Source organism: Medicago sativa, chromosome 7 (assembly GCF_051527215.1).
Source record: "Medicago sativa cultivar Bolivia chromosome 7, Bolivia_mono, whole genome shotgun sequence".
Classification (NCBI taxonomy): domain Eukaryota; kingdom Viridiplantae; phylum Streptophyta; class Magnoliopsida; order Fabales; family Fabaceae; genus Medicago; species Medicago sativa.
The window spans coordinates 29,074,821-29,096,789 of record NC_140755.1 but is presented as its reverse complement, the minus strand read 5'-3'; the positions used below and the strand labels follow the sequence as shown (position 1 = coordinate 29,096,789).

Sequence of the window (21,969 nt, the reverse complement as noted above, 5' to 3'; positions counted from 1 at the left end):
CAAAATTTATTAAAATACAAAAGTATGAACTCTTCGGAAAGAAAGGAAAAAAAAAAAAAAAAACACATCTATGACATATGGAAACATATGGAAAGGCAGGTAAATCATCTACACATACCCATTTTACTAACATCATATTGTCAGAAAAATATGCAAAAAATATCACCCACACATGGATCATATCCAAATATAGGACTATCTTCATCATAAACACGCGATATATTAAAAAATAAATTCCCTATTATCTATTGGTGATCCAAATATCCAAGATAGTGTGGCACACTAAAATCACCCAGCAAGAGGATTGAGCACCTGTCCAACAAAGATGATTGTTCCAGTCAATTCTTCTCTAATCATAAACAAGAAAGGGTGATCAGCTACAAAGTCTAGTCGAGTTGGAAAACCCATTCCACTGCTAGTGAATGCAATAGATGCGGTGGCTGCAACAGCTTCGGTGCCTTCTTCATTTACGTCAATAAAAGACTTGTGAATGATTTTAGAAATGCATAGGTTTTGAGTAGAGTTCACCATTTTAGTAAGACCTCCATTGGTGAAAGGTAAAACCACGCCTAGCTCCTTCAGCATATCAGAAGTTTCAAGTCCAAATGAAATATTGAACTTTGGGATCCTAAAGTCACCTACTTCCACTTTATCAAGAGGAAGCTTGTGTTCCAGTAACTCAGATTCGGAAGCCAGCTTCTCAAGCAAAGTTGGCAGCCCATCTTTTGCATTTGGAAGGAAAAAGTACATAGTAAATTGACGCTTATCTTCACCTTGCTTATAAGGAAAGATGTTTATCTGCACAACTTGTAGTGAAAGTGGAGATAACACCATATTCTTGTCTTGATAAGATTCTTTGGAGAAAAGATGTTTGGCGATGGTGAGGGAAACATTGCTATGGTTGTTGGCGAGGAAGGATTCTGATCGGAGGAAGTCGAGAAGCTGTTGATGTTGAGTGGGATCGATTTGGATATTGCTTATGGTTCTCTTCGGAAAAATGACTTTTGGATCAAGGATGATTAAACAAGCCACGATGTTGAGCACGAAGAAGCAGAGAACAAATTTGGCGATGGCGATTGTTTTGCGAGAGAACCTCATTCTTTGCAGGAAAAAAGGAAGACGAAACTACCCAAGACCTAAATTGACCTAATTTGAGGAGCTTCTAGTATTTAATTCAAAAAAATAAAAATAGATCTCGCCAAATTAATATTAATAGGTCGGTGCTATCAATTTTTGTCAGCAGTGTGTGAAAATTATGAGAAATTCTTAGGTGGTCCATGACCAAGAAATTTTCTTTGGTCACAACCAAAGAAAGAAGAGAGACAAGAGAGAAGAGAGAGAAAATGAAAAATATTTGTTTATTTGTGAAGAAAGAGAAAGCAAAAACTCTATGTGTGACCAAACCAAATTTCTTGGTCCTGGTTCACACAAGAGTTTCTCTTCATTATACCCCCAACTCCAAAAATAGCAAGGATAAATGGATAACAGCCAGCCAATTATATGTTGACATGCTGGTTGATGACATCATACTAGGAATAATCAATGTCGTCTTTTACGGAATGCAACCAGCTCTACGGTTGATGACGTCTACTGTAGCTGACATGTTAAATAATTTTTTTTTTCCGGAATAATTGCTAATTAATTCTTCTTTTTTGCTAATTTGTTAATTTAGAATTTTATTTGTTAATTTTATTACGTCTGCAACAACTTAACCTAATTTTTTCCCGCTCATTTGCTTTATTAGGTTTGCAATTATTTAACCTAACAAATTCCATCAAAAAAAATGCATTGCACACCAATTTCATTCCTATCCGCTTTCTTTTTTTTTTTTAAAAAAAAAAAATATTTTCTACCATATCAATGATCACGTATGATCCTTCTATTTTATACTTTTTTTTTCTGTCAAGAATTTCACACTTTTTTTTTGGATTATTTTTTAATTTCATGCCTTTTTTTTTACATCCTTATTTATTTATTCTTATTTATTAATTTTGTTACGTCTGCAACAACTTAACCTAATTTTTTCCCGCTCATTTACTTTATTAGGTTTGCAATTATTTTACCTAACAAATTTCATCCAAAAGAAATGCATCGCACCAATTTCATTCTTATCCTCTTGCCTTTTTTTTTTTTGAAGAAAATATTTTCTACACTTATTTGATGCTGCACGTTTGTTCTAGAAACTATGAGCATATCAATGATCACGTTTGATGCCTTCTATTTTATATTTTTTTTTCGGCTACCCTAATTTCCATGTAAACTTGGTTATATATCTGAATTATTGATAGGATTACCGAATTTTCTTTTATTATATTTTCAGATGTCATACATTTTATGAAGTGTTTTATTTTGTTTACTATGGATTATCACGTGTTATTTTTTCACCGTTACGTATTATATATTGCATTTTATTATTCGTATGTCAATCCCTTTACAATAAACCCGAGCGGAGCACGGGTCAAAAATCTAGTTAATAAATAAGGATAAAGCAAATGAGCGGGAAAAAATTAGGTTAAGTTGCTGCAGACGTAACAAAATTAATAAATAAGGATAAGGATTGATATGGTAGAAAATATTTTCTTCAAAAAAAAAAAGGCAAGAGGATAGGAATGAAATTGGTGTGCAATGCATTTTTTTAGATGGAATTTGTTAGGTTAAATAATTGCAAACCTAATAAAGCAAATGAGCGGGAAAAAATTAGGTTAAGTTGCTGCAGACTTAACAAAATTAATAAATAAGGATAAATAAGGATGTCAAAAAAAAGGCATGAAATTAAAAAAAAAAATCCAAAATAAAAAGGTGTAAAATTCTTGACAAAAAAAAAAGTATAAAATAGAAGGATCATACGTGATCATTGATATGGTAGAAAATATTTTCTTCAAAAAAAAGACAAGCGGATAGGAATGAAATTGGTGTGCAATGCATTTTTTAGATGGGATTTGTTAGGTTAAATAATTCCAAACCTAGTAAAGCAAATGAGCGGGAAAAAATTAGGTTCAGTTGCTGCAGACGTAACAAAATTAATAAATAAGGATTTTCTTCAAAAAAAAAGGCAAGCGGATAGGAATGAAATTGGTGTGCAATGCATTTTTTTAGATGGAATTTGTTAGGTTAAATAATTGCAAACCTAATAAAGCAAATGAGCGGGAAAAGATTAGGTTAAGTTGCTGCAGACGTAACAAAATTAATAAATAAGGATGTCAAAAAAAAGGCATGAAATTAAAAAAAAAATCCAAAAAAAGGTGTAAAATTCTTGACAAAAAAAAAGTATAAAATAGAAGGATCATACGTGATCATTGATATGGTAGAAAATATTTTCTTCAAAAAAAAAAAGCAAGCGGATAGGAATGAAATTGGTGTGCAATTTTAGATGGAATTTGTTAGGTTAAATAATTCCAAACCTAGTAAAGCAAATAAGCAGGAAAAAATTAGGTTAAGTTGCTGTAGACGTAACAAAATTAATAAATAAGGATATATAAAACCCACTCACTCACTCACTTGTTACAAACTAAGTTCAACTTTTCTTCAAAACTCTTTCTACTTTCTCTCTCTAGAAACTCAAATTCAAAACCACAACGAAGCGCTCTCTCTCTTTCTCTCTCTCATCGTCGCAACGTTCTGATTCGTGGAATCAAAGTTCTTCTGCATCCTTCGTTTGTTAGTAACAGTAACTGGTAAAATATCGCATCTTCCTTTATCAAACAATGAAACCCTAGAATAGAATTAAATCTTATTGCAAACCCTAGATCATAATTGTTGAAATATGATGCACATTTCTAGATATTTCTAAAATACATTAGAGAAAACTAGAATAATATAAAGTTGTTACATGTTTCTAGATAGTTCTATTAATGTCTAGGTTAAGTTGTAGTCTAGAAACATCCATAATATTCTAATGTAGAAAAGGCAAACAAAGACCTAGATTATTCTAGTTCTAGAAACATCCTCAAGCACCTATAAATAGACTTAGATGGGTGCAATTGTATTCAAGCCTTTAAGCCTTTGAGATGCAATGTCAATAATATTGAAGGCTTCATCATATCACTAATGTGTCTCCTCCTACAATATGCTCATCAAAAATGTGTGTCCCTACCACTAGATTCCTCACGCTCTATCTTTTCCAACAGTGGTATCAGAGCTGCGTTCGGTCATTAACAGGGTGTCGCAAAATATGACCTCGTGTCACCAACTATATGTTCTTCTATAACATGAATTCTACAAAAGTAGAAATTCTCAGTCTATGACTCAAACACAAAAGGAGTACATGTAGCCACAAGGCTCTACTCTGTTTGAGTTCAAACAAAAAACTAAGAAGGCTATAGAGGAGTTCAGATAGCCTAACAGCCCGATCCTCTAAAGTTCAAGTCCGACTAATGTCGAAGACCTATGGAGAATAAGACACTCAAGTTCGAATAGAGCACAAGTCCAGGCAATAAATATAAATGGAGACCTGTGACCTCTGATGCTTAACTTGAGTACAAGCATAGGTAACTACTAGAGCAAGAATGAGTCCCTGTCAAGAATCTACTACATGAGTGACAAGGAGACTCACAAGCAACTATGGACAAGAAATTCTCCCTGTCAGAAATCTTCAACAATGTCGACAAGGAGATTCACATGTAACTAAGGAGGAAGAATGGTCCATGCAGAAGTCTTCAACAAGACCGGCAAGGAGACCAACAACAAATATTATGGCAAGAGGTGGCACAAATTTTCTATCATGTCAAATTGATCAACTATGAAGAGTATCAATGCAGGAGGAGATGATAGCACAAATCTATGTTTGAGCAACTACGTACTACATTTGAAGTTTTTGAAATGTGCATCAAGGAGGAGTGTTGAAATATGATGCACATTTCTAGATATTTCTAGAATACATTAGAGAAAACTAGAATAATATAAAGTTGTTACATGTTTCTAGATTGTTCTATTAATGTCTAGGTTAAGTTGTAGCCTAGAAACATCCATAATATTCTAATGTAGAAAAGGCAAACAAAGACCTAGATTATTCTAGTTCTAGAAACATCCTCAAGCACCTATAAATAGACTTAGATGGGTGCAATTGTATTCAAGCCTTTAAGCCTTTGAGATGCAATGTCAATAATATTGAAGGCTTCATCATATCACTAATGTGTCTCCTCCTACAATATGCTCATCACTAATGTGTGTCCCTACCACTAGCTCCCTCACGCTCTATCTTTTCCAACAATAATGACTAGCTGGATGATGATGATTAAAGATGAGAGCAGCTTCCAACACAAAAGCCCCAAAAGTAAGATTGAATTAATGAATTGGTTAACAAAAACTTAATATGCATTCTATCACATTATCTAGAAGATTAGCTTCTAAATTGTTGTAAAACATGTTTTATCAATTGTCAATCTCACACCAACACACATGAGGGATTTTGATTTTAATGGTGTTAGATCACACTACACTCTCTCATGCGTAAATTACACTTGCACATGACCTATGAAGCATAGAGACCGACACCGGATACGACTCTCAATCTCTTTCTGCTCTTTTCTAAACTCCTTTTTCTTTGCTGGCTTTGATAGAGTCCTTTGTATCCAATCTCAAGTCAAAGACATATCGAAAGAAACGCAAAGGTTTTAGGATTCGAGGTCGTCGAAGTGCATTGAGGAGACATATTATCAAGGAGAAATTTGTCATACACGATCACAGCAAGTGCATTGAGGCAAATGAAGCTTCAATATCATGTTTCGAAATACAAGATGATTTCCCTCCAGATAGGAGTAAACCTATGTATCCCTTAACTTTGACATTTTTTCTTCTTTATGTTGATAAATAAATCTCCTAACCACATTTTATCTCTGCAGATGGCATACCTTTTCTCCTCGAGGAGATACAGGTATTGTGTTTTGCATCCCTTTTTTTACTTTCACTTTTGTTTTTTAATCATCCACTGGAATTAATAATATGAAGCAACACAGTTATTAGATTAGATACTTTTGCTGTTTGTTTCATTCGTCTGTTTTCCCTCATGTTTTTTTTTCCCCTTCTGGTTTTAGGTCCCTGCTTCCCCTCAGTACTGCCTAGAACTAGAATATGCAGACGAATTCCGCACAACTCTTTGGTTGGACAATCCATTTAAACAAATGCCATTATTTCATGAACTTATGGAATTTGATCCGGAAGAAGAAAATGATGCATAAGTGTAACCTTCTATTTTCTGTTATGGAAAACAATAAGTGGATTCTACAGTTTGAATTCATTGTTTCTTTCTTCTACTGCTGTACGAACCATTTATGAATGAATTTGAAGCTATTTTAACAATGTATATATTTAGTGCATTAGCAATGTTATTCTATTGGTTTTCGCTATCATGCAGTGATGTGTCTATAACAAAATATGGCAGAAATTCCATCTGCTGCCTGTCCAATATGGCCAGTTTTTAGAATTCTAAGTTCCTTTATCTCTAGTAATCAATTGAATGGAATGCTATCAAATGTACTACGGGGATATGGGGAGAAGATATCACTTTCCAAAAGCAAAACAGTTTAATTTTTATTGGACGAGTAATGCTAAAAACAAGGGTTAATCGGGTTCAAGTAGGTGTGCGTTTTTAATGTCAATAAATACATGTTTCATAGCTTTCTTTTATCGTGTCTACAAGTATGCAATATTAAAATCAAATACATGTTTCATAGCTTTCTTTTATTGTGTCTGCAAGTATGCAATATTGAAATCAAGAGCTCAATAACTATTGGGTTATAGGGGGCTTTTCTTCTAAAACACTTGTGGTTTTTCAATCAATAATACTATTTTTATTTCTTAATTTTGGGTTTCTTCTAGTTTTCTTGTTGTGATTGGGCATCAATATTTGATTGAGTCTAGGTTTAGCCATTGGCAACGTTGGGTTTCTGATTCTATTTCATGTCTCTTATTGAAATATTTGGGTCACCTATTTATTGATGCTTTGTATTTGACTGTAAAAGTCCTTGCCAGTTTGTTTTGATGAGAAATGGGATCCGATATGTCGATAGGGGCCTGTTGAACACTATAGGGAATAAGTTTTTTGGGATTTCATTCAATGTAAACGTATCACATGGGAAGAGTTTATATGGTTGCCGGTTTGTATTTATCGCTATATTGGAGTTTGTACATTTAAGGTCCAGGGATGCAGTTGGTGATTAAGCTGTCAGCTATCGCATGGATTACTGCTTTGTTTGTGCTAGGGAAGTGTGTGATCTTGCAACCCACATTCTGAAAAAGGGCAGGTGAATTCTTTATTCCTTTCAATGTTACATCTACTCAATCAGTTAGGTTTTTATTATAATTGTATGCTATTCGGTTACTCTTATTCTAGTGGTGAATAACCGTTTAGGAAAATTCATTTTAGAATAATGATCATCTGAGTATTGGAGATCTATTGGTTAGATAGACTACTTAATTAGGAATTTGTCAAGAGGGAGAACCTGGTCGTTAAATAGTAGGAAGGAGAGAATAGAGGGGAGTTTGTAAGTTGTGAATGAGAGATTTGGACTTCTCGAAAGTACCTGGAGTTGTAGTATTATCCAAGGAAGTTTTCCTGCAACTTTAAGCATAGAATTTGATTTCCTTTACAGTCTTGACATAAGTCATATGAGAAGAAGACAATTGGAGTCATCTTCAAATTAATCCTAAGTACATTGCATGTTTCGAATTCATCCTAAATTATATATTCATGAGAAGAAGACATTTTCTCATTAAGTACTAACTATCAATTGGATAACAATGATAAGTTTTACTTCAACTAAATATTCAGCAATATTGTATTAATTAACAAAAACAAACAATAAATCACAAACATGTGAACAAAAAGAATTAATACACATGAATGAACAAAAAATGAGCTAACGAGAAGTTGAATCGCCACACACTTATGTTTAAAATCATTAATGATATGAACTAGTACAGTCGTATCAATTACAATTACAAAGGTGTTGAAAAGTTTGATTCGCCGCTCTTATACTAGTGGTATGATTGTGACCCAATTAATCAAGGAAATCACAGTTGTTGGAATATATAAAATATGGCTGATGAACGACCAATCTGCACGAGTGGAGACCATATAGCTGGTGGTCCAACGAATCTTCAGCTTTGATACTAAAAGTTATGAAGCCAATCAGTATTATTGTACGAAATACTCATGTAGGGAGTAGCTTCATAATCCATAAGTTGCTTGGCATAAGAGACTCGTAGGGGTGATGTTGATACTGCTCCAAATAAATACCATACAATTATGGCTTCATAATACCCATGTAGAATTCATGATATATCCCTTGGAGATCATGAAGTGTATCTTGTCCACTATAAAGTCCACATCCATAGAATGCAGCTTTAGGAAATAGAAATAACACACTTCCATTAATGGATTGTTAAACCTAGTCTATTCTTCTTTTTTTGAATGAAACCTAGTCTATTTTTATTGACCTAAAGAATATAAAAATTAAAGAATCGGCCGTACTGATCCCAAAAAAGACCAGTCTTATCCCCTTGCTTTAAACCTCTTCTTTAATTTGTACAAAGTCTTTGACCTACATCATCTCTTGAATTTGAGGAAGTGCATGGACCTAGTGTCAATATCCCATATTTCAGCTTGAATTCCTATCTCAGAAACACCCAACACATGCAACACTATGTGGTACAAGGGTGAGATCTCTTGTGACCACCAAGTGCTTGTCAATATCCCATATTTCAGCTTTGCATCATCTTCGTCACTTGATAGTGAACAAGAAGACCTTTTAATCCTCATAGGTTTTCTCATAAGCATGCTCTCCTGTCTTGGTGGAGAAGTTGCTAGTAATTAATCAAGGAAATTACAGTCGATGTATTCACCGGAGATGGAGACATGGAGACTGCAGACCAAGATTTAACAGAAGTTAAAAGAACAGAAGACAAGAAATCAAATTAATTAATGGTTGCAACACATGAATGAATAAAGAAACGGATTGTTGAATGATCATACCTGTAGTCATGGCTGGCATATACGTCTGAATTTGAAAGAGTGGATCAATTCCTTTGGAAAAGAAAGCATAAGGACTAAGGAGCAGCGATGACAACTTGAGGTTTCAACTTTGAACCCTAATGACATTCCAATCTTCTAATAGCAAGGTGTTTGGTTTTTTATAGCACGTTGGTGTATTAGGTTTTTTATTTAGACGAAATCTTTGTTTTATTTGTTTTGTTTATATTCTAAAAGTTTTAAAAAGATTTATTTTTATTTTATTTCTAGGTACATTTTTGAAAAAAAATTATCATATAGATTTGTGTATATTTTATTTTATTTGTTATTAAAATATTTAAAAGCTCTAGAAAGATCTTTCAAAAAAGAAAAAAAACTCTAGAAAGATTTTCATGTTATTTTAGTTACTATTTATTTCACAATATCGTATTTTTGTTTTGGATTTGTTTTGTTTATATCCTAATTTTTTTTTTTTGAATATGTTGTTTGGTTCTATTTTTAAGTCAAATATTTCCAAAATACTAAAAAAAATTTCTTTTATTTTACGTTGTTCTCTTTAGGTCAAATATTCTAGAAACATGAAAAAGAAATTGTTTTATTTTGTTTTGTTTTTATTTCTTGGTCAAAGACTCTCAAAACCTCCAAAAAGATTTTGTTTTATTATATTTTATTAAAAAAACCACAAACAATTACGCTTTTTCACTTCTAGATAGATCGGTTCTACCAAGGTTAGATAGATTAGTGCTACTAAGGTGTCCTGTTTTTTTTTTTTTTTTTTTTTTAAGAAGGTATTGTGTTTGTTGTGCACTCCTGATTATGTCTATGAATTTTTGCGCTATGCATCATACAGTTGTTATCTGAGCGCCTGCCTCAAATGTGGGTGAGTTATTCTAACCCTTACCATCCGGTGTGGGATGATCGGTCTCATTTCTAGTGAATGGGCAATCAAGGAACAATGCCTGATCAACATGTTTTTCAAATTCGACAAGGAGAGACGTCAAATCTAGGGGAAGTTTTCGCTCAGTTCATGGAAGTGTCGCAAGACAACATTGAGGCATTAGTAAAAACTCAAGAAGTGTCAACCAGAATAGTGGAGCAATTATCAAAAGCTTTGAAACAAATCTTAGACAACTCGCAAAACAAATGGCTAACTTGGCTAGAGGTGGATTTTTTGGTGGATTTTTCAAGTAGTATACTTGATAACCCCAACAATGAGAGTTGCAACGCTATTTAGTTGAGAACTAAAACAATACTCACTCCAGTGGGTTCTAAGAGCACAAAGAAGAAGATGTTTGAAGTAGTGAAAATAGAAGTTGAAAGTGAGTGTGAATTTGTGAAAATGGGAGAAACAATAAGCAAAAAGGCCAACTTTTATTTTAATTTATATATTTAAATCAATTGCATTACCTACTGTAATCAGTTTTAATTTGGGATGTGATTCACAGCAGTCAAAATAATAATACAGTCATGCAGTCAAATTAATTACAGCCATTCGATCAAAGCAATGCTTCAGATTCACTCACACTTAAAATCCACAACACAGCAAATCCAAATGTGTGAATCTTCTCCCTTTCTCCTCCAAGTCTCCAACCCAGCAAGCAGCTATGGTAAAAATTAAAATGCCTCACGTGAAATTGATAAATTGGAATGGAGCCTTCCACAACGGGAGGTGGAGGAGAAAAGGAACAATTTTGTAATTAAACAAAGACGTGGTCCTGTTATTCAAATTCTGTCACACCATCTATTACTCCCACCGCCTTCCGTGAACTCATACAGTTTTCCTCTTAATTAGTTTTTTTTTTTCTTTCTTCATATTTCCAAATTGTTTAACTCTTCTATTATAGAATCCTATTGTTCAATTTTAATCATGGAGCAACCAATCAACAATCTACCGAAACATGATTCCACTGGCGAAGACAAATCAACGATTTCGGATTGCGAGAGTGTCGCCAGCAGCCACGATTCCAGAAGACAACAGAGGGTACGGATATCAACCTAACCGAAGCAGATTCGTTTGTGGTGAAAGGGATATCAACCCAACATAGCTGCTTGCTGGGTTGGAGACTTGGAGGAGAAAGGGAGAAGATTCACACATTTGGATTTGCTGTGTTGTGGATTTTAAGTGTGAGTGAATCTGAAGCATTGCTTTGATCGAATGGCTGTAATTAATTTGACTGCATGACTGTATTATTATTTTGACTGCTGTGAATCACATTCCTTTTAATTTACATTTTAATTTATATTTTCTAAAGGGTGCATATTAGAGACTTCGACAAACAAACATGTTTATATCATCAATTCACGGTAACTTTAAAAATCTCATATCCTAAAGTAGTGGAAATAGAAGTTGAAAGTGAGTGTGAATTTGTGAACAGGGGAGAAACAATACGCAAAGAGGCCAACTTTTATTTTAATTTATATTTAAATCAATATGCTAAGAAAGATCAGAAGAGTTCATGTGAAGTCATCAAATGTCACTCTAACACTTGCAATAGATTGATTAAACATCCATATGTAATAGTGAAGGACATGGTGGAGCAAGTAGACAAGCATTTCTGTCTGTCAAACTTCGTGACATCGGAGATTCAAAGAAAAATTCTTTGGCACCAAGAGTCACATTATTCTAGAAGACGGGAGTAGAGCACAATATTGCAAGCTTTTATTGAGGGGCACATGCGAACGTTGGCGTCTTAATGCCAAACTCATGGAGTTCCTACAAAACAAGATGAAGAGGAAGGATGTGATGCACAACATAGCTAGAACTTCCACTTTAACATTTCTCTATTCATCAATTTTATATGTAATCTCACCACTTTCTTATATATTTTTAATTTATTTTTTGTACTTTTTAGCATCCTTTATTTGGTTTCTTTTTTCATTTGTTAGAATTGTTTTTTCCCCTGGAATCACTGATCTTTGTATACCTTTTGCTTTAACAACGGTCATGTTAGACGGTCGCAGTCATGACCAACCCTTGATATTACAGAAAATTGGGATCAAATAGGGTCTGTGTAGTATCAATCACTGTTACGTTGAGGTTTCGGCAACATAGAAAACCATTATATTCCGGCCGCAAACCTTTAACTAAAACCTAGACCTGTCTATTTAATACTCCCTCAGGTCACATTTATAAGCAAAAAAACACTTTTTAGATTCATTCAATTCTTAATGTAGTTGGTCAATATATGGGCCAAATACATTATGTATTCAATGAATCTAAAAAGTGCATTTTTGCTTATAAATGTGACCGGAGGGAGTAGTAGTATATATCAGTAAAAATGGTTCTGTGAACAATAGACTTGCCATGTGCCTGAGACGAATGAATGAAAAAGCAATGTGTATAGAATTAATATTATCAAGGGCCAGAAAAGCAGATGGTTTACGATCTTCTCGATGAAATGCAAGCTCAAAACTGCTCCCCTAATGTGGTCACTTACACTACTATCATGTGTGCACTCGCAAAAGCAGAGAAATTAGACGAAGCATTACAAGTTGTCGAAAGAATGAACACTTTTGGATGTAGGCCTGACATGCTTTTTTTCAATTCGTTCATTTATACGTTGGGGAGAGCAAGCAGAATAGACGATGCTACACATGTATTCAAGGTTGCGATGCCAAAGGCCAGTGTCGCCCCAAACACATCAACCTATAACTCAATGATTTCTATGTTTTGTTAATTGTTACTATGCACAAGAGCAAGCTTTTGGCATTCTGAAAGAGATGGAAAAATCAGGTTTTTGTAAGCCTGATATTCAGACTTATCACCCATTGATCGAGGAGATGGTTGATCAAGATACCGTGCCAAGATACAAAACTTGTCGTTTGCTCTTGGATGAAGTCAAACAGAAAAATATGTATCAAGCTGTTGAGAAAATTGAGGTTCTTATGAAGAAACTTTAAATGTGTGAGTCTCTTTGGTATGTACTGTTTCTGATTATAATAGAAAAACTCAATCACATTCCAAGTACTTTAAAGACTTGGTTCTCATCTCAGTCTCGTCAACTTGTTTGGTTGGAGAGAAGAAAGTGGGAAGAGAGAAAGAAACATGTAAGAACGATAGAGTTGTGAAAGAGTGAATATTTTGTAATTTTTATTAGAGAACAATAAAAGAAAGAGAAGAGAAAAAACTCTTGAGCCTAAAACAAAGAAGCTTGATCAGAAGAGAGATATATATGATGCTGGTGTTTGAAGGTTCAGTTTGCCCCTAAAACAAAGAAGCTTGATCAGAAGCTCGAATTGGCAGCTGATTAGGTCTGATCTGTTGAAGGATGAACGGAAGGAGACAAGTGAAATTCTTAAATTATGTAACTGTAAAGTAGAGAATCAGTTTGATTCTTTGCCATACAATCACCACCGTAAAATCACATGAAACAATTCTTGTAGAGAGTTTATGACCTCTATTGCTCCATAATTGTGATCATTGTTGGATTGGAACAGTGTAATGGATTCTTCAACGCCTAAAAAAAGATGAGTTTCAAGTGTCTCCATTGAAACATGTCCAAATAGTGTTGAATCATTGTGGTTATGATTCTGTTAAGTGATGATTAACTGAGAAGAGGCTGGTTCATAATGTTCATAATCACGCATGATTCTCATTCTCTCAAGTCGCTAGAGTATAGAGTATTAGCGTACATATTTTATCGACATTCAGCGATTACAGACGAATGGTAACAACAACCTTGTTTTGATGCTATCTTTGTAATACACTATTGTAGGTGATACTCTTTGGAATTGGAATTGGAATTTTACTCATCATGTATTTGGTCAATTCTCCATGTATCTTGTTCACAAAGTAATAAGAACTTTTCTCAAATGTAATATCCTTGTTTATTACCATAATAATAGTAAACTTCAATAATTTAACAATACATGATTCAACAGTAGTATATATCTTTTTCACGTTTTTGTAAGCCTGATATTCAGACTTATCTTTTTCAAAAATATATATATATTTTTTAAATGGCATGCATGCATCAATGATATACATACCCTGGATAGTCTTATGCGTAGAAACTCGACATTTGAAATTGCTTCCATTGGAATATAACATTCGGTAACATCTGCTCTGTTCAACATTGATAAGGTTATCCTTTTCCAGCCTGAATAAGTGCTATGGAATATATGAAATAGGTGAAGATCTTGAAGAATTGGACATTGTTTTAAAAGTATCATGAGATCTTCTCTTGTCCAAACGTAATGTTTGTCAAACGTAGGGTTTTGAGTGAGGGTAATGTTACGTGAAAAGGAGAAAAGTCGTCACCCATATCAATAAAATTGAGCTTAAGAACAACAAGTGTTGTACACCAAAGGATAGAATAAGGCAATTCAGGGGGATCACCAACAACGAGATCATAATGTCGAGATGAATCATGTTCAACGTCCATAATGAAACTGTGGATGGAATGATTACCTGCAGTTTGTCGCGACCGCAATACGTAGTAAACAAATTCGTCAAAGCTATCTTTGGAGCCAGAGTCTTTGGCTTCCATGAATTCGACATTTGGAACGTAACACCATAGATTCTTCCATCTCTTTGAAATAATTGAAGTGAGAAAGGCTTGTTTGGTGGGAAGAGAAGAGAGAATGTGAATCAGGATATCTTCTGGTAAATTGCTTATCCTATCTACGGCCACCGTTGAAGTTTCCGGCGAAGACATTCTGTTATGGGAGCGAGGTGTTCTTTTTTTTTTCTTTTCTTTTCTTTTCTGTGAGTGAGTGAGTGGTTAAGGGTTAGTGTGTTGCCGATAGATATTTTTGGAGTGAGAAATTAATGTATGTTGGGTTTGCTAGAGATCTTTTTATATAGGAGAAGTCATGTTACTTGCTCCTAAAGTCTTGCTTGCTTGCGTAAAAAAAAAAAAAGAAGCCTTGATTATTTAGTTTCTTATACTTAGGTCTCGTCTTTGGAGACTTAGACTAATGAAATTTGACGATGAGAAAAACATAAGAAGGGGTTATTTTTTTTTTTTTAATTTTTTTCTAAGAGTTTAAACAAAGCAGAGCAAGTAAGATAATAAAATGTAACAAAAAAAAAAAAAGGTAAGATAATAAAAAAGAGACAACACGATGTTATCCTGTTTTACCCTACAATTCGAGGTTAGTCCAGTCCCTTTGCATTTTCAAGGGATTTTTCACTAGACAAACAAGTCTAACATTTTCTTGTCTATACAAAGATGACTTCTATAGCTGGAGTTTACAAATAAATTTTGATTGTTTACACTTTGTACTCAGAGAGTGTTAAACTAACAATAAACTTAATTGACTTCCAATACTTCAAAAATTCTAAGATATGGATTTTGTATGAATTTCTCTAAGTGTTTGTGCGCTATATAGTTTGATAGAGTTTTGACACTTGTAAAATTACGTAAAGTATATTGTGTTCTTTAAACTACAAGTCCTTGAATATGAGAGTATAACAGAACCTTTGTTAGAAGAATGTCAGCGCATCAAAAACGTCCTTGAGAAGTTTTGTCTAGGTTGAAATAGTCTCTCTCTCTCTCTCTCTCTCTAATGGATAATTATGTCGAATAGCACTGGAGGGACCTTTTGCTTCATTGGTATTAAATTAGGGTTAAATACGTTTTTGGTTCTTATAAATATACAAAATTTTTGTTTTAATCCCCGTAAATTTATTCTTCGACTTTTTATCTCTAAATTTTTTCCATAACCATTTTTGGTACCTCTTGTTTAACCATTTTTATCTCTTAATATTTATTCAAGTTGAAGGTGAGAAAAACACAAGAAGGGTGGGTTGAATTGTGTTAGCTTTTTCTTTGTTTTCTCTTAAGCTGAAAACACTTGATTAGAAGCAGATAGAGTACTGCTTCTGAAGTGATGTTCAGAACTAACTTGCAGCGGATAAAAACAGAGAGAGAAAGAAGAAAGACACAAAGCAATTATATAGGTTCCTTCCACAAACAGGAAGTAGTCTTGTCCCTCTTGCACTTCCAAAGAGAGTTCACTATAATGTAATATCTGATTACAACTGCTCACTGCTACAACTAACAAGAGACTTCAAACTGCTAGAGCACAACTACAAAAGACTTCCTATGCTCCTGAACACAATCAAGAGACTTTTAATGCCCAAGCACAACTACAAGAGACTTCTAATCAAACAGAATTACAAAGAAAAATGTTTGGGGTTGAACACTTGATATACAATCAGTGGTGTTCACAATACAAATCAGATACAGACTCTTAAGACTCTAGAATTTCTACGATATGAAAGTTGATAAGAAATTCTAAGTGAACTTTTGAATGCAGAACAATTTTAGCAGAGTTTTGACACTTGTAAATTGTTGTTGAGTCTCTACCAATCTCTAAGTCTTCACTCCTTTATAAAGAGGTGTCAAAGGGACGTTGTGAAATTGTCAGCACATCAAAAAGAGTCGTTTGAAGCTTTGATCAATCACCAATGATCTTTTGCCTGATATGGTTATTGTCCTATGAAGGATCAATTTCAAATCTATTCCCATTGTGAAGGAACATTGTTGCAGGCAGAGCTGTTTTACAAATATTTAATTATTTATTAAAAAGTTATATATTTAATACAAAATGTACAAATTTTAATGCAAAGTTACTACTTTAAACTTCTTAACATGTGCCAAATTACATACGATAGAAAATAAATTGTTGCAAGATTGTGCATTGTTCATAAAATGAAGTGGAACTGGTTTTGAAAAATGGATAATCAAGGTTAAAATTGAAAGAGTCAATTAAGTAAGGATACATATAAATATTCAGAATTACATTTTTATTCCCTTCAAAACAAAAATCGCATTTTTTAGTCCTTCTAAAATTTCCATCAACATTTTTAGTCCTTAAAAGTGCTAAAGGAAAATCTTATGGGATGAAAAGTGTGATTTTTTGGAAGGACTAAAATCTAAATTCTTAATATTTATAGGGACCATTTACTTAATTAACCCAAATCAAATTATACAATTGTCTCATCCAATTGTGAATTTGTGATTGAGAAAACTGTCTAAAAATGTAGCCCAAAGATTGACCAGTCATTTGAAGAAACAAATTTCAATCACTTGGTCAGAATCATTTGGAAGGTACTAGGCCTTTGAAGTAACATAATATCAAAAGTTTCATGATAAAACTAACATTTACAATTTAATCATCGTCTATAATTTCTCAGCATAATGTTACCATGCGAGTACAAAAAAAAATACACATCCTAATTTAATTTAACAAAAAGAATATTTGTTGGGTGATTTAATGTTTACCACTATATTCCTTCTGATTCTATATATATCCTTTCAATTACCTTAGCAGGTGTTAGATATCATGAGTTGTTAAAGAAATTAGTGGAAGTTTACCAAAATTTATTAAAATACAAAAGTATGAACTCGGAAAGAAAGAAAGAAAAAGAAAGAAAAAAAAAACATCTATGACATATGGAAACATATGGAAAGGCAGGTAAATCATCTACACATACCCATTTTACTAACATCATATTGTCAGAAAAATATGCAAAAAATATCACCCACACATGGATCATATCCAAATATAGGACTATCTTCATCATAAACACGTGATATATTAAAAAATAAATTCCCTATTATCTATTGGTGATCCAAATATCCAAGATAGTGTGGCACACTAAAATCACCCAGCAAGAGGATTGAGCACCTGTCCAACAAAGATGATTGTTCCAGTCAATTCTTCTATAATCATAAACAAGAAAGGGTGATCAGCTACAAAGTCTAGTCGAGTTGGAAAACCCATTCCACTGCTAGTGAATGCCATAGATGCGGTGGCTGCAACAGCTTCGGTGCCTTCTTCATTTACGTCAATAAAAGACTTGTGAATGATTTTAGAAATGCATAGGTTTTGAGTAGAGTTCACCATTTTAGTAAGACCTCCATTGGTGAAAGGTAAAACCACGCCTAGCTCCTTCAGCATATCAGAAGTTTCAAGTCCAAATGAAATATTGAACTTTGGGATCCTAAAGTCACCTACTTCCACTTTATCAAGAGGAAGCTTGTTGTCCAGTAACTCAGATTCGGAAGCCAGCTTCTCAAGCAAAGTTGGCAGCCCATCTTTTGCATTTGGAAGGAAAAAGTACATAGTAAATTGACGCTTATCTTCACCTTGCTTATAAGGAAGGCCAAGAACTTTAAAATCATCGAAATCTCTAATAAACTGCTTCTTCTCACTAGTCATGAAGTCAACCTTAACTGAGTTTCCATTCAAAAGGTGAAAATCATAGGTATTCGTATCCGAAGCATCAAAATTATCATTCCACTCTCCTTTAAAGTACAGCGCATTAGCAAATATTAGCCGAGTTAAGTTGTCGACCGACCCTAGAGGAAGAAGTTCTTTAATAAGACCGTTTGTCTCTCTTTCAGCCCATAAATTCACTTCATTGGTCACTTCAATAGCCTTTCAAACCATATCAAAATTTAAAATCAATTATGCAAATATATAGTTGAGTTCTTTTCACAAGTATTGCAATACAAAAATTTAACAAAATCAGGACATGCATAAGTATTTTGTAGTGAAAAGAGGGGAGATATAGAAACATACCTTGTTCTTGAAATCGACAGAAGACAAATTTGCTTTATAATCATTAGACACAATTCCTTTGAAAGAAGGTTGAAGAGAAAGGGTTTTTTCCACCCATACACCATCGACGAAAGATAGATGAGGCCCGCCTGCGGGAGCACCGTTTTGTAGAATGACGGAGACGAGGATAGAGGCGAAGGAGTTGAGTTGATCGGTGGATTTGGATTGGAGGAAGTTGAGAAGTTGTTGTTGTGTGGGGCCCTCGGAGCCAGCAGCGATGATGCTTAGCACAACTTGTAGTGAAAGTGGAGATAACACCATATTCTTGTCTTGATAAGATTCTTTGGAGAAAAGATGTTTGGCGATGGTGAGGGAAACGTTGCTATGGTTGTTTGCGAGGGAGGATTCTGATCGGAGGAAGTCGAGAAGCTGTTGATGTTGAGTGGGATCGATTTGGATATTGCTTATGGTTCTCTTCGGAAAAATGACTTTTGGATCAAGGATGATTAAACAAGCCACGATGTTGAGCACGAAGAAGCAGAGAACAACTTTGGCGATGGCGATTGTTTTGCGAGAGAACCTCATTCTTTGCAGGAAAAAAGGAAGACGAAACTACCCAAGACCTAAATTGACCTAATTTGAGGAGCTTCTAGTATTTAATTCAAAAAAATAAAAATAGATCTCGCCAAATTAATATTAATAGGTCGGTGCTATCAATTTTTGTCAGCAGTATGTGAAAATTATACCCCCAACTCCAAAAATGGCAAGGATAAATGGATAACAGCCAGCCAATTATATGTTGACATGGTGGTTGATGACATCATACTAGGAAAAATCATTGTCGTCTTTTACGGAATGCAACCAGCTCTACGGTTGATAACGTCTTCTACTGTTGCTGACATGTTAAATAAATTTTTTTGCGGAATAATTGCTAATTAATTCTTCTTTTTTGCTAATTTGTTAATTTAGAATTTTATTTGTTAATTGCTAATCTTTATTTATTAATTTTATTACGTCTGCAACAACTTAACCTAATTTTTTTCCGCTCATTTGCTTGATTAGGTTTGCAATTATTTAACCTAACAAATTCCATCAAAAAAAAATGCATTGCACACCAATTTCATTCCTATCCGCTTTCTTTTTTTTTTTTTTTTGAAAAAAATATTTTCTACCATATCAATGATCACGTATGATCCTTCTATTTTATACTTTTTTTTCTGTCAAGAATTTCACACTTTTTTCTTGGATTATTTTTTAATTTCATGCCTTTTTTTTTACATCCTTATTTATCCTTATTTATTAATTTTGTTACGTCTGCAACAACTTAACCTAATTTTTTCCCGCTTATTTACTTTATTAGGTTTGCAATTATTTTACCTAACAAATTTCATCCAAAAAAAATGCATCGCACCAATTTCATTCTTATCCTCTTGCCTTTTTTTTTTTTGGAAGAAAATATTTTCTACACTTATTTGATGCTGCACGTTTGTTCTAGAAACTATGAGCATATCAATGATCATGTTTGATGCCTTCTATTTTATACTTTTTTTTTCGGCTACCCTAATTTCCATGTAAACTTGGTTATATATACCTGAATTATTGATAGGATTACCGAATTTTCTTTTATAATATTTTCAGATATTATACATTTTATGAAGTGTTTTATTTTGTTTACTATGGATTATCACGTGTTATTTTTTCACCGTTACGTATTATATATTGCATTTTATTATTCGTATGCCAATCCCTTTACAATAAACCCGAGCGGAGCACGGGTCAAAAATCTAGTTATCTCATAATATTATTCATTGCTTCAACTTCAACGCTACGAAATTAAACAACATCATTAATAAATTTTGATGTTATTGATTAGAATATTGATGTTTACGAACGTTATTCATAATTTAAACATTAGATTTCTCTTTAAAAAAAAAGTATGTTCTTATTTAATTAGAGACAAATTATTCCTATAAGAGTTGGGCCCCCAATTTGATTAGGATGGCCTTGTTAGAGATGATAGGTAAATGGCAGGAGCCAACTAAGCAAAAGATCATGTTCGACACTGGTCCACAACCCAATCGATTCTCATTGTTCCTCTCCAAAGTCCTTATCCAACGTAATTATTCTCCCGTCTCGGATTTCCTGTGACTTTTAATGCACTAACAACTACCAACGCTTTCGACGACCACCAGAGCAGTTTCCCACCATTTTTTCACCTAGGTCAAAATCTCCCTCCCTAAAAATACGAACACTTAAAAATGGCCAAAGATCAACAACCTTGTCCCAGCAGTATCATTTGTTGCCCTAATCTGATGGACGGAAGAACCTCTTCGCCACCACTTATCACCACCCCTGACAGGTGGTTGCACCCCACTACCGACAATATGAAAAATTATCTCATGTACAACTTGGTTCAGTTTATGCAAAACCATAACCAAATAATTCATGAATAGAATTTGTGATTGCAACAAGTGGAGAGTCGTGACATTCATTAACACGGCTAAATGCCTCTAAAATTATAAAGAATAATCAATTATAGAGACAGAATAACATATGAAATTTGTGTCAACATGTTATAAAAGTAGCATATCTTCAACTCGATGAATATTTTAGATCATTGTTAAAGGTTAAGGTAATGTGTGTCCTTAATAAGAGGATGCCACTACTAGTTACCATATAGTTATGCAATTAGCTTAATAATGACAATTGAGAACAAATGTAAAATTCACCATTCAGTAACTAATGGAAAGTATAGTTACAACAAACTCTCCTCTCTCTCTCTCTCTCTCTCTCTCTCTCTCTCTCTCTCTCTCTCTCTCTCTCTCTCTCTCTCTCTCTCTCTCTCTCACTTATATTGATCATCTCTCTAAATGAGTCACCATTCTATAAAGATTCTCTATTTCTCTTTGATTGTTGTTGGATATGCAAGAAGTATGTGTTGCACTAACAATTGGCATCGAGATCCTAGTTGTGATTCTGCGAAACACAAGAGATTATGGAGGGTAATTGTCTCTGGAAACACGAGTGAAGTGTGTTTGATTTCATAATTTCTTGCAAAGCAATCATGAATGTGAATGGTGGTTTTCCACCAAATATGTTGATTCTGGATGGAAAACCATGAATCGTATTGGCGGAAATTTTGTTCCATACCACCACAATTAAATTTTAGCTTAAAGCGCACCCCCCCCCCCCCCCCACCCCCCGCTTAAGTTTGAAAAAGTTACGATTGTGACCCCCTATGAACAAAAATGACAGATTTGATCCCCTAAGTTTTAGCCCCTTTGCAACTTTGATCCTTTTGGTCAGTTTTACCTAGTCAAGGCCACGTGTGTAATTACTAAATTTTTTTAAAATTAGAATGCCACATAATCATTTTCTAAATAAAATAAAAATTTGCAACATCAATCGTAATGAAACCCTAAATTTGAGTGAGAGAATTTTTGAAGAAGTGGCAATGATGAGTGCACGTGACACAAACTCAACAGAAG

The 21,969-nt window shown here is 33.9% G+C and overlaps 3 protein-coding genes and 1 pseudogene across 3 annotated transcripts; 1 reads left to right on the top strand and 3 right to left on the bottom strand.

The window, feature by feature from the left end:
• Positions 1-288: 288 nt before the first annotated feature.
• LOC146905419 (serpin-ZXA pseudogene) lies at positions 289-1,098 on the bottom strand (annotated as a pseudogene).
• A 2,767-nt stretch (positions 1,099-3,865) lies between these two features.
• On the top strand, positions 3,866-6,289 carry LOC146905418 (uncharacterized). The gene is made up of 4 exons (XM_085725539.1): positions 3,866-5,272; positions 5,559-5,756; positions 5,841-5,872; positions 6,033-6,289. Exons 1-4 carry the CDS (start codon positions 5,212-5,214, stop codon positions 6,174-6,176), a joined length of 435 nt encoding a protein of 144 aa, XP_085581665.1. The 5' UTR covers positions 3,866-5,211; the 3' UTR covers positions 6,177-6,289.
• A 7,847-nt stretch (positions 6,290-14,136) lies between these two features.
• Positions 14,137-14,625, bottom strand: LOC146905417 (F-box protein At4g22280-like). The gene has a single exon (XM_085728536.1). It carries the CDS (start codon positions 14,623-14,625, stop codon positions 14,137-14,139), a length of 489 nt encoding a protein of 162 aa, XP_085584662.1.
• Positions 14,626-17,369: 2,744 nt separating this feature from the next.
• Positions 17,370-19,198, bottom strand: LOC146905416 (serpin-ZX-like). The gene is made up of 2 exons (XM_085725082.1): positions 18,503-19,198; positions 17,370-18,358 (listed from the first exon to the last, which is right to left on the bottom strand). Exons 1-2 carry the CDS (start codon positions 19,064-19,066, stop codon positions 17,582-17,584), a joined length of 1,341 nt encoding a protein of 446 aa, XP_085581208.1. The 5' UTR covers positions 19,067-19,198; the 3' UTR covers positions 17,370-17,581.
• Positions 19,199-21,969: the final 2,771 nt, after the last annotated feature.

What these genes read in the sequence shown, in the direction of transcription:
- LOC146905418 (XM_085725539.1), top strand. Translation starts at nt 5,212, where the DNA reads ATGACTAGCTGGATGATGATGATTAAAGATGAGAGCAGCTTCCAACAC. An exon ending in CCAACACAAAAGCCCCAAAA is followed by an intron (nt 5,273 to 5,558) that starts GTAAGATTGAAT and finishes TGGCTTTGATAG; the next exon opens with AGTCCTTTGTATCCAATCTC. An exon ending in TTCTCCTCGAGGAGATACAG is followed by an intron (nt 5,873 to 6,032) that starts GTATTGTGTTTT and finishes TTCTGGTTTTAG; the next exon opens with GTCCCTGCTTCCCCTCAGTA.
- LOC146905417 (XM_085728536.1), bottom strand. Translation starts at nt 14,625, where the DNA reads ATGTCTTCGCCGGAAACTTCAACGGTGGCCGTAGATAGGATAAGCAAT.
- LOC146905416 (XM_085725082.1), bottom strand. Translation starts at nt 19,066, where the DNA reads ATGAGGTTCTCTCGCAAAACAATCGCCATCGCCAAAGTTGTTCTCTGC. An exon ending in CTGTCGATTTCAAGAACAAG is followed by an intron (nt 18,359 to 18,502) that starts GTATGTTTCTAT and finishes ATGGTTTGAAAG; the next exon opens with GCTATTGAAGTGACCAATGA.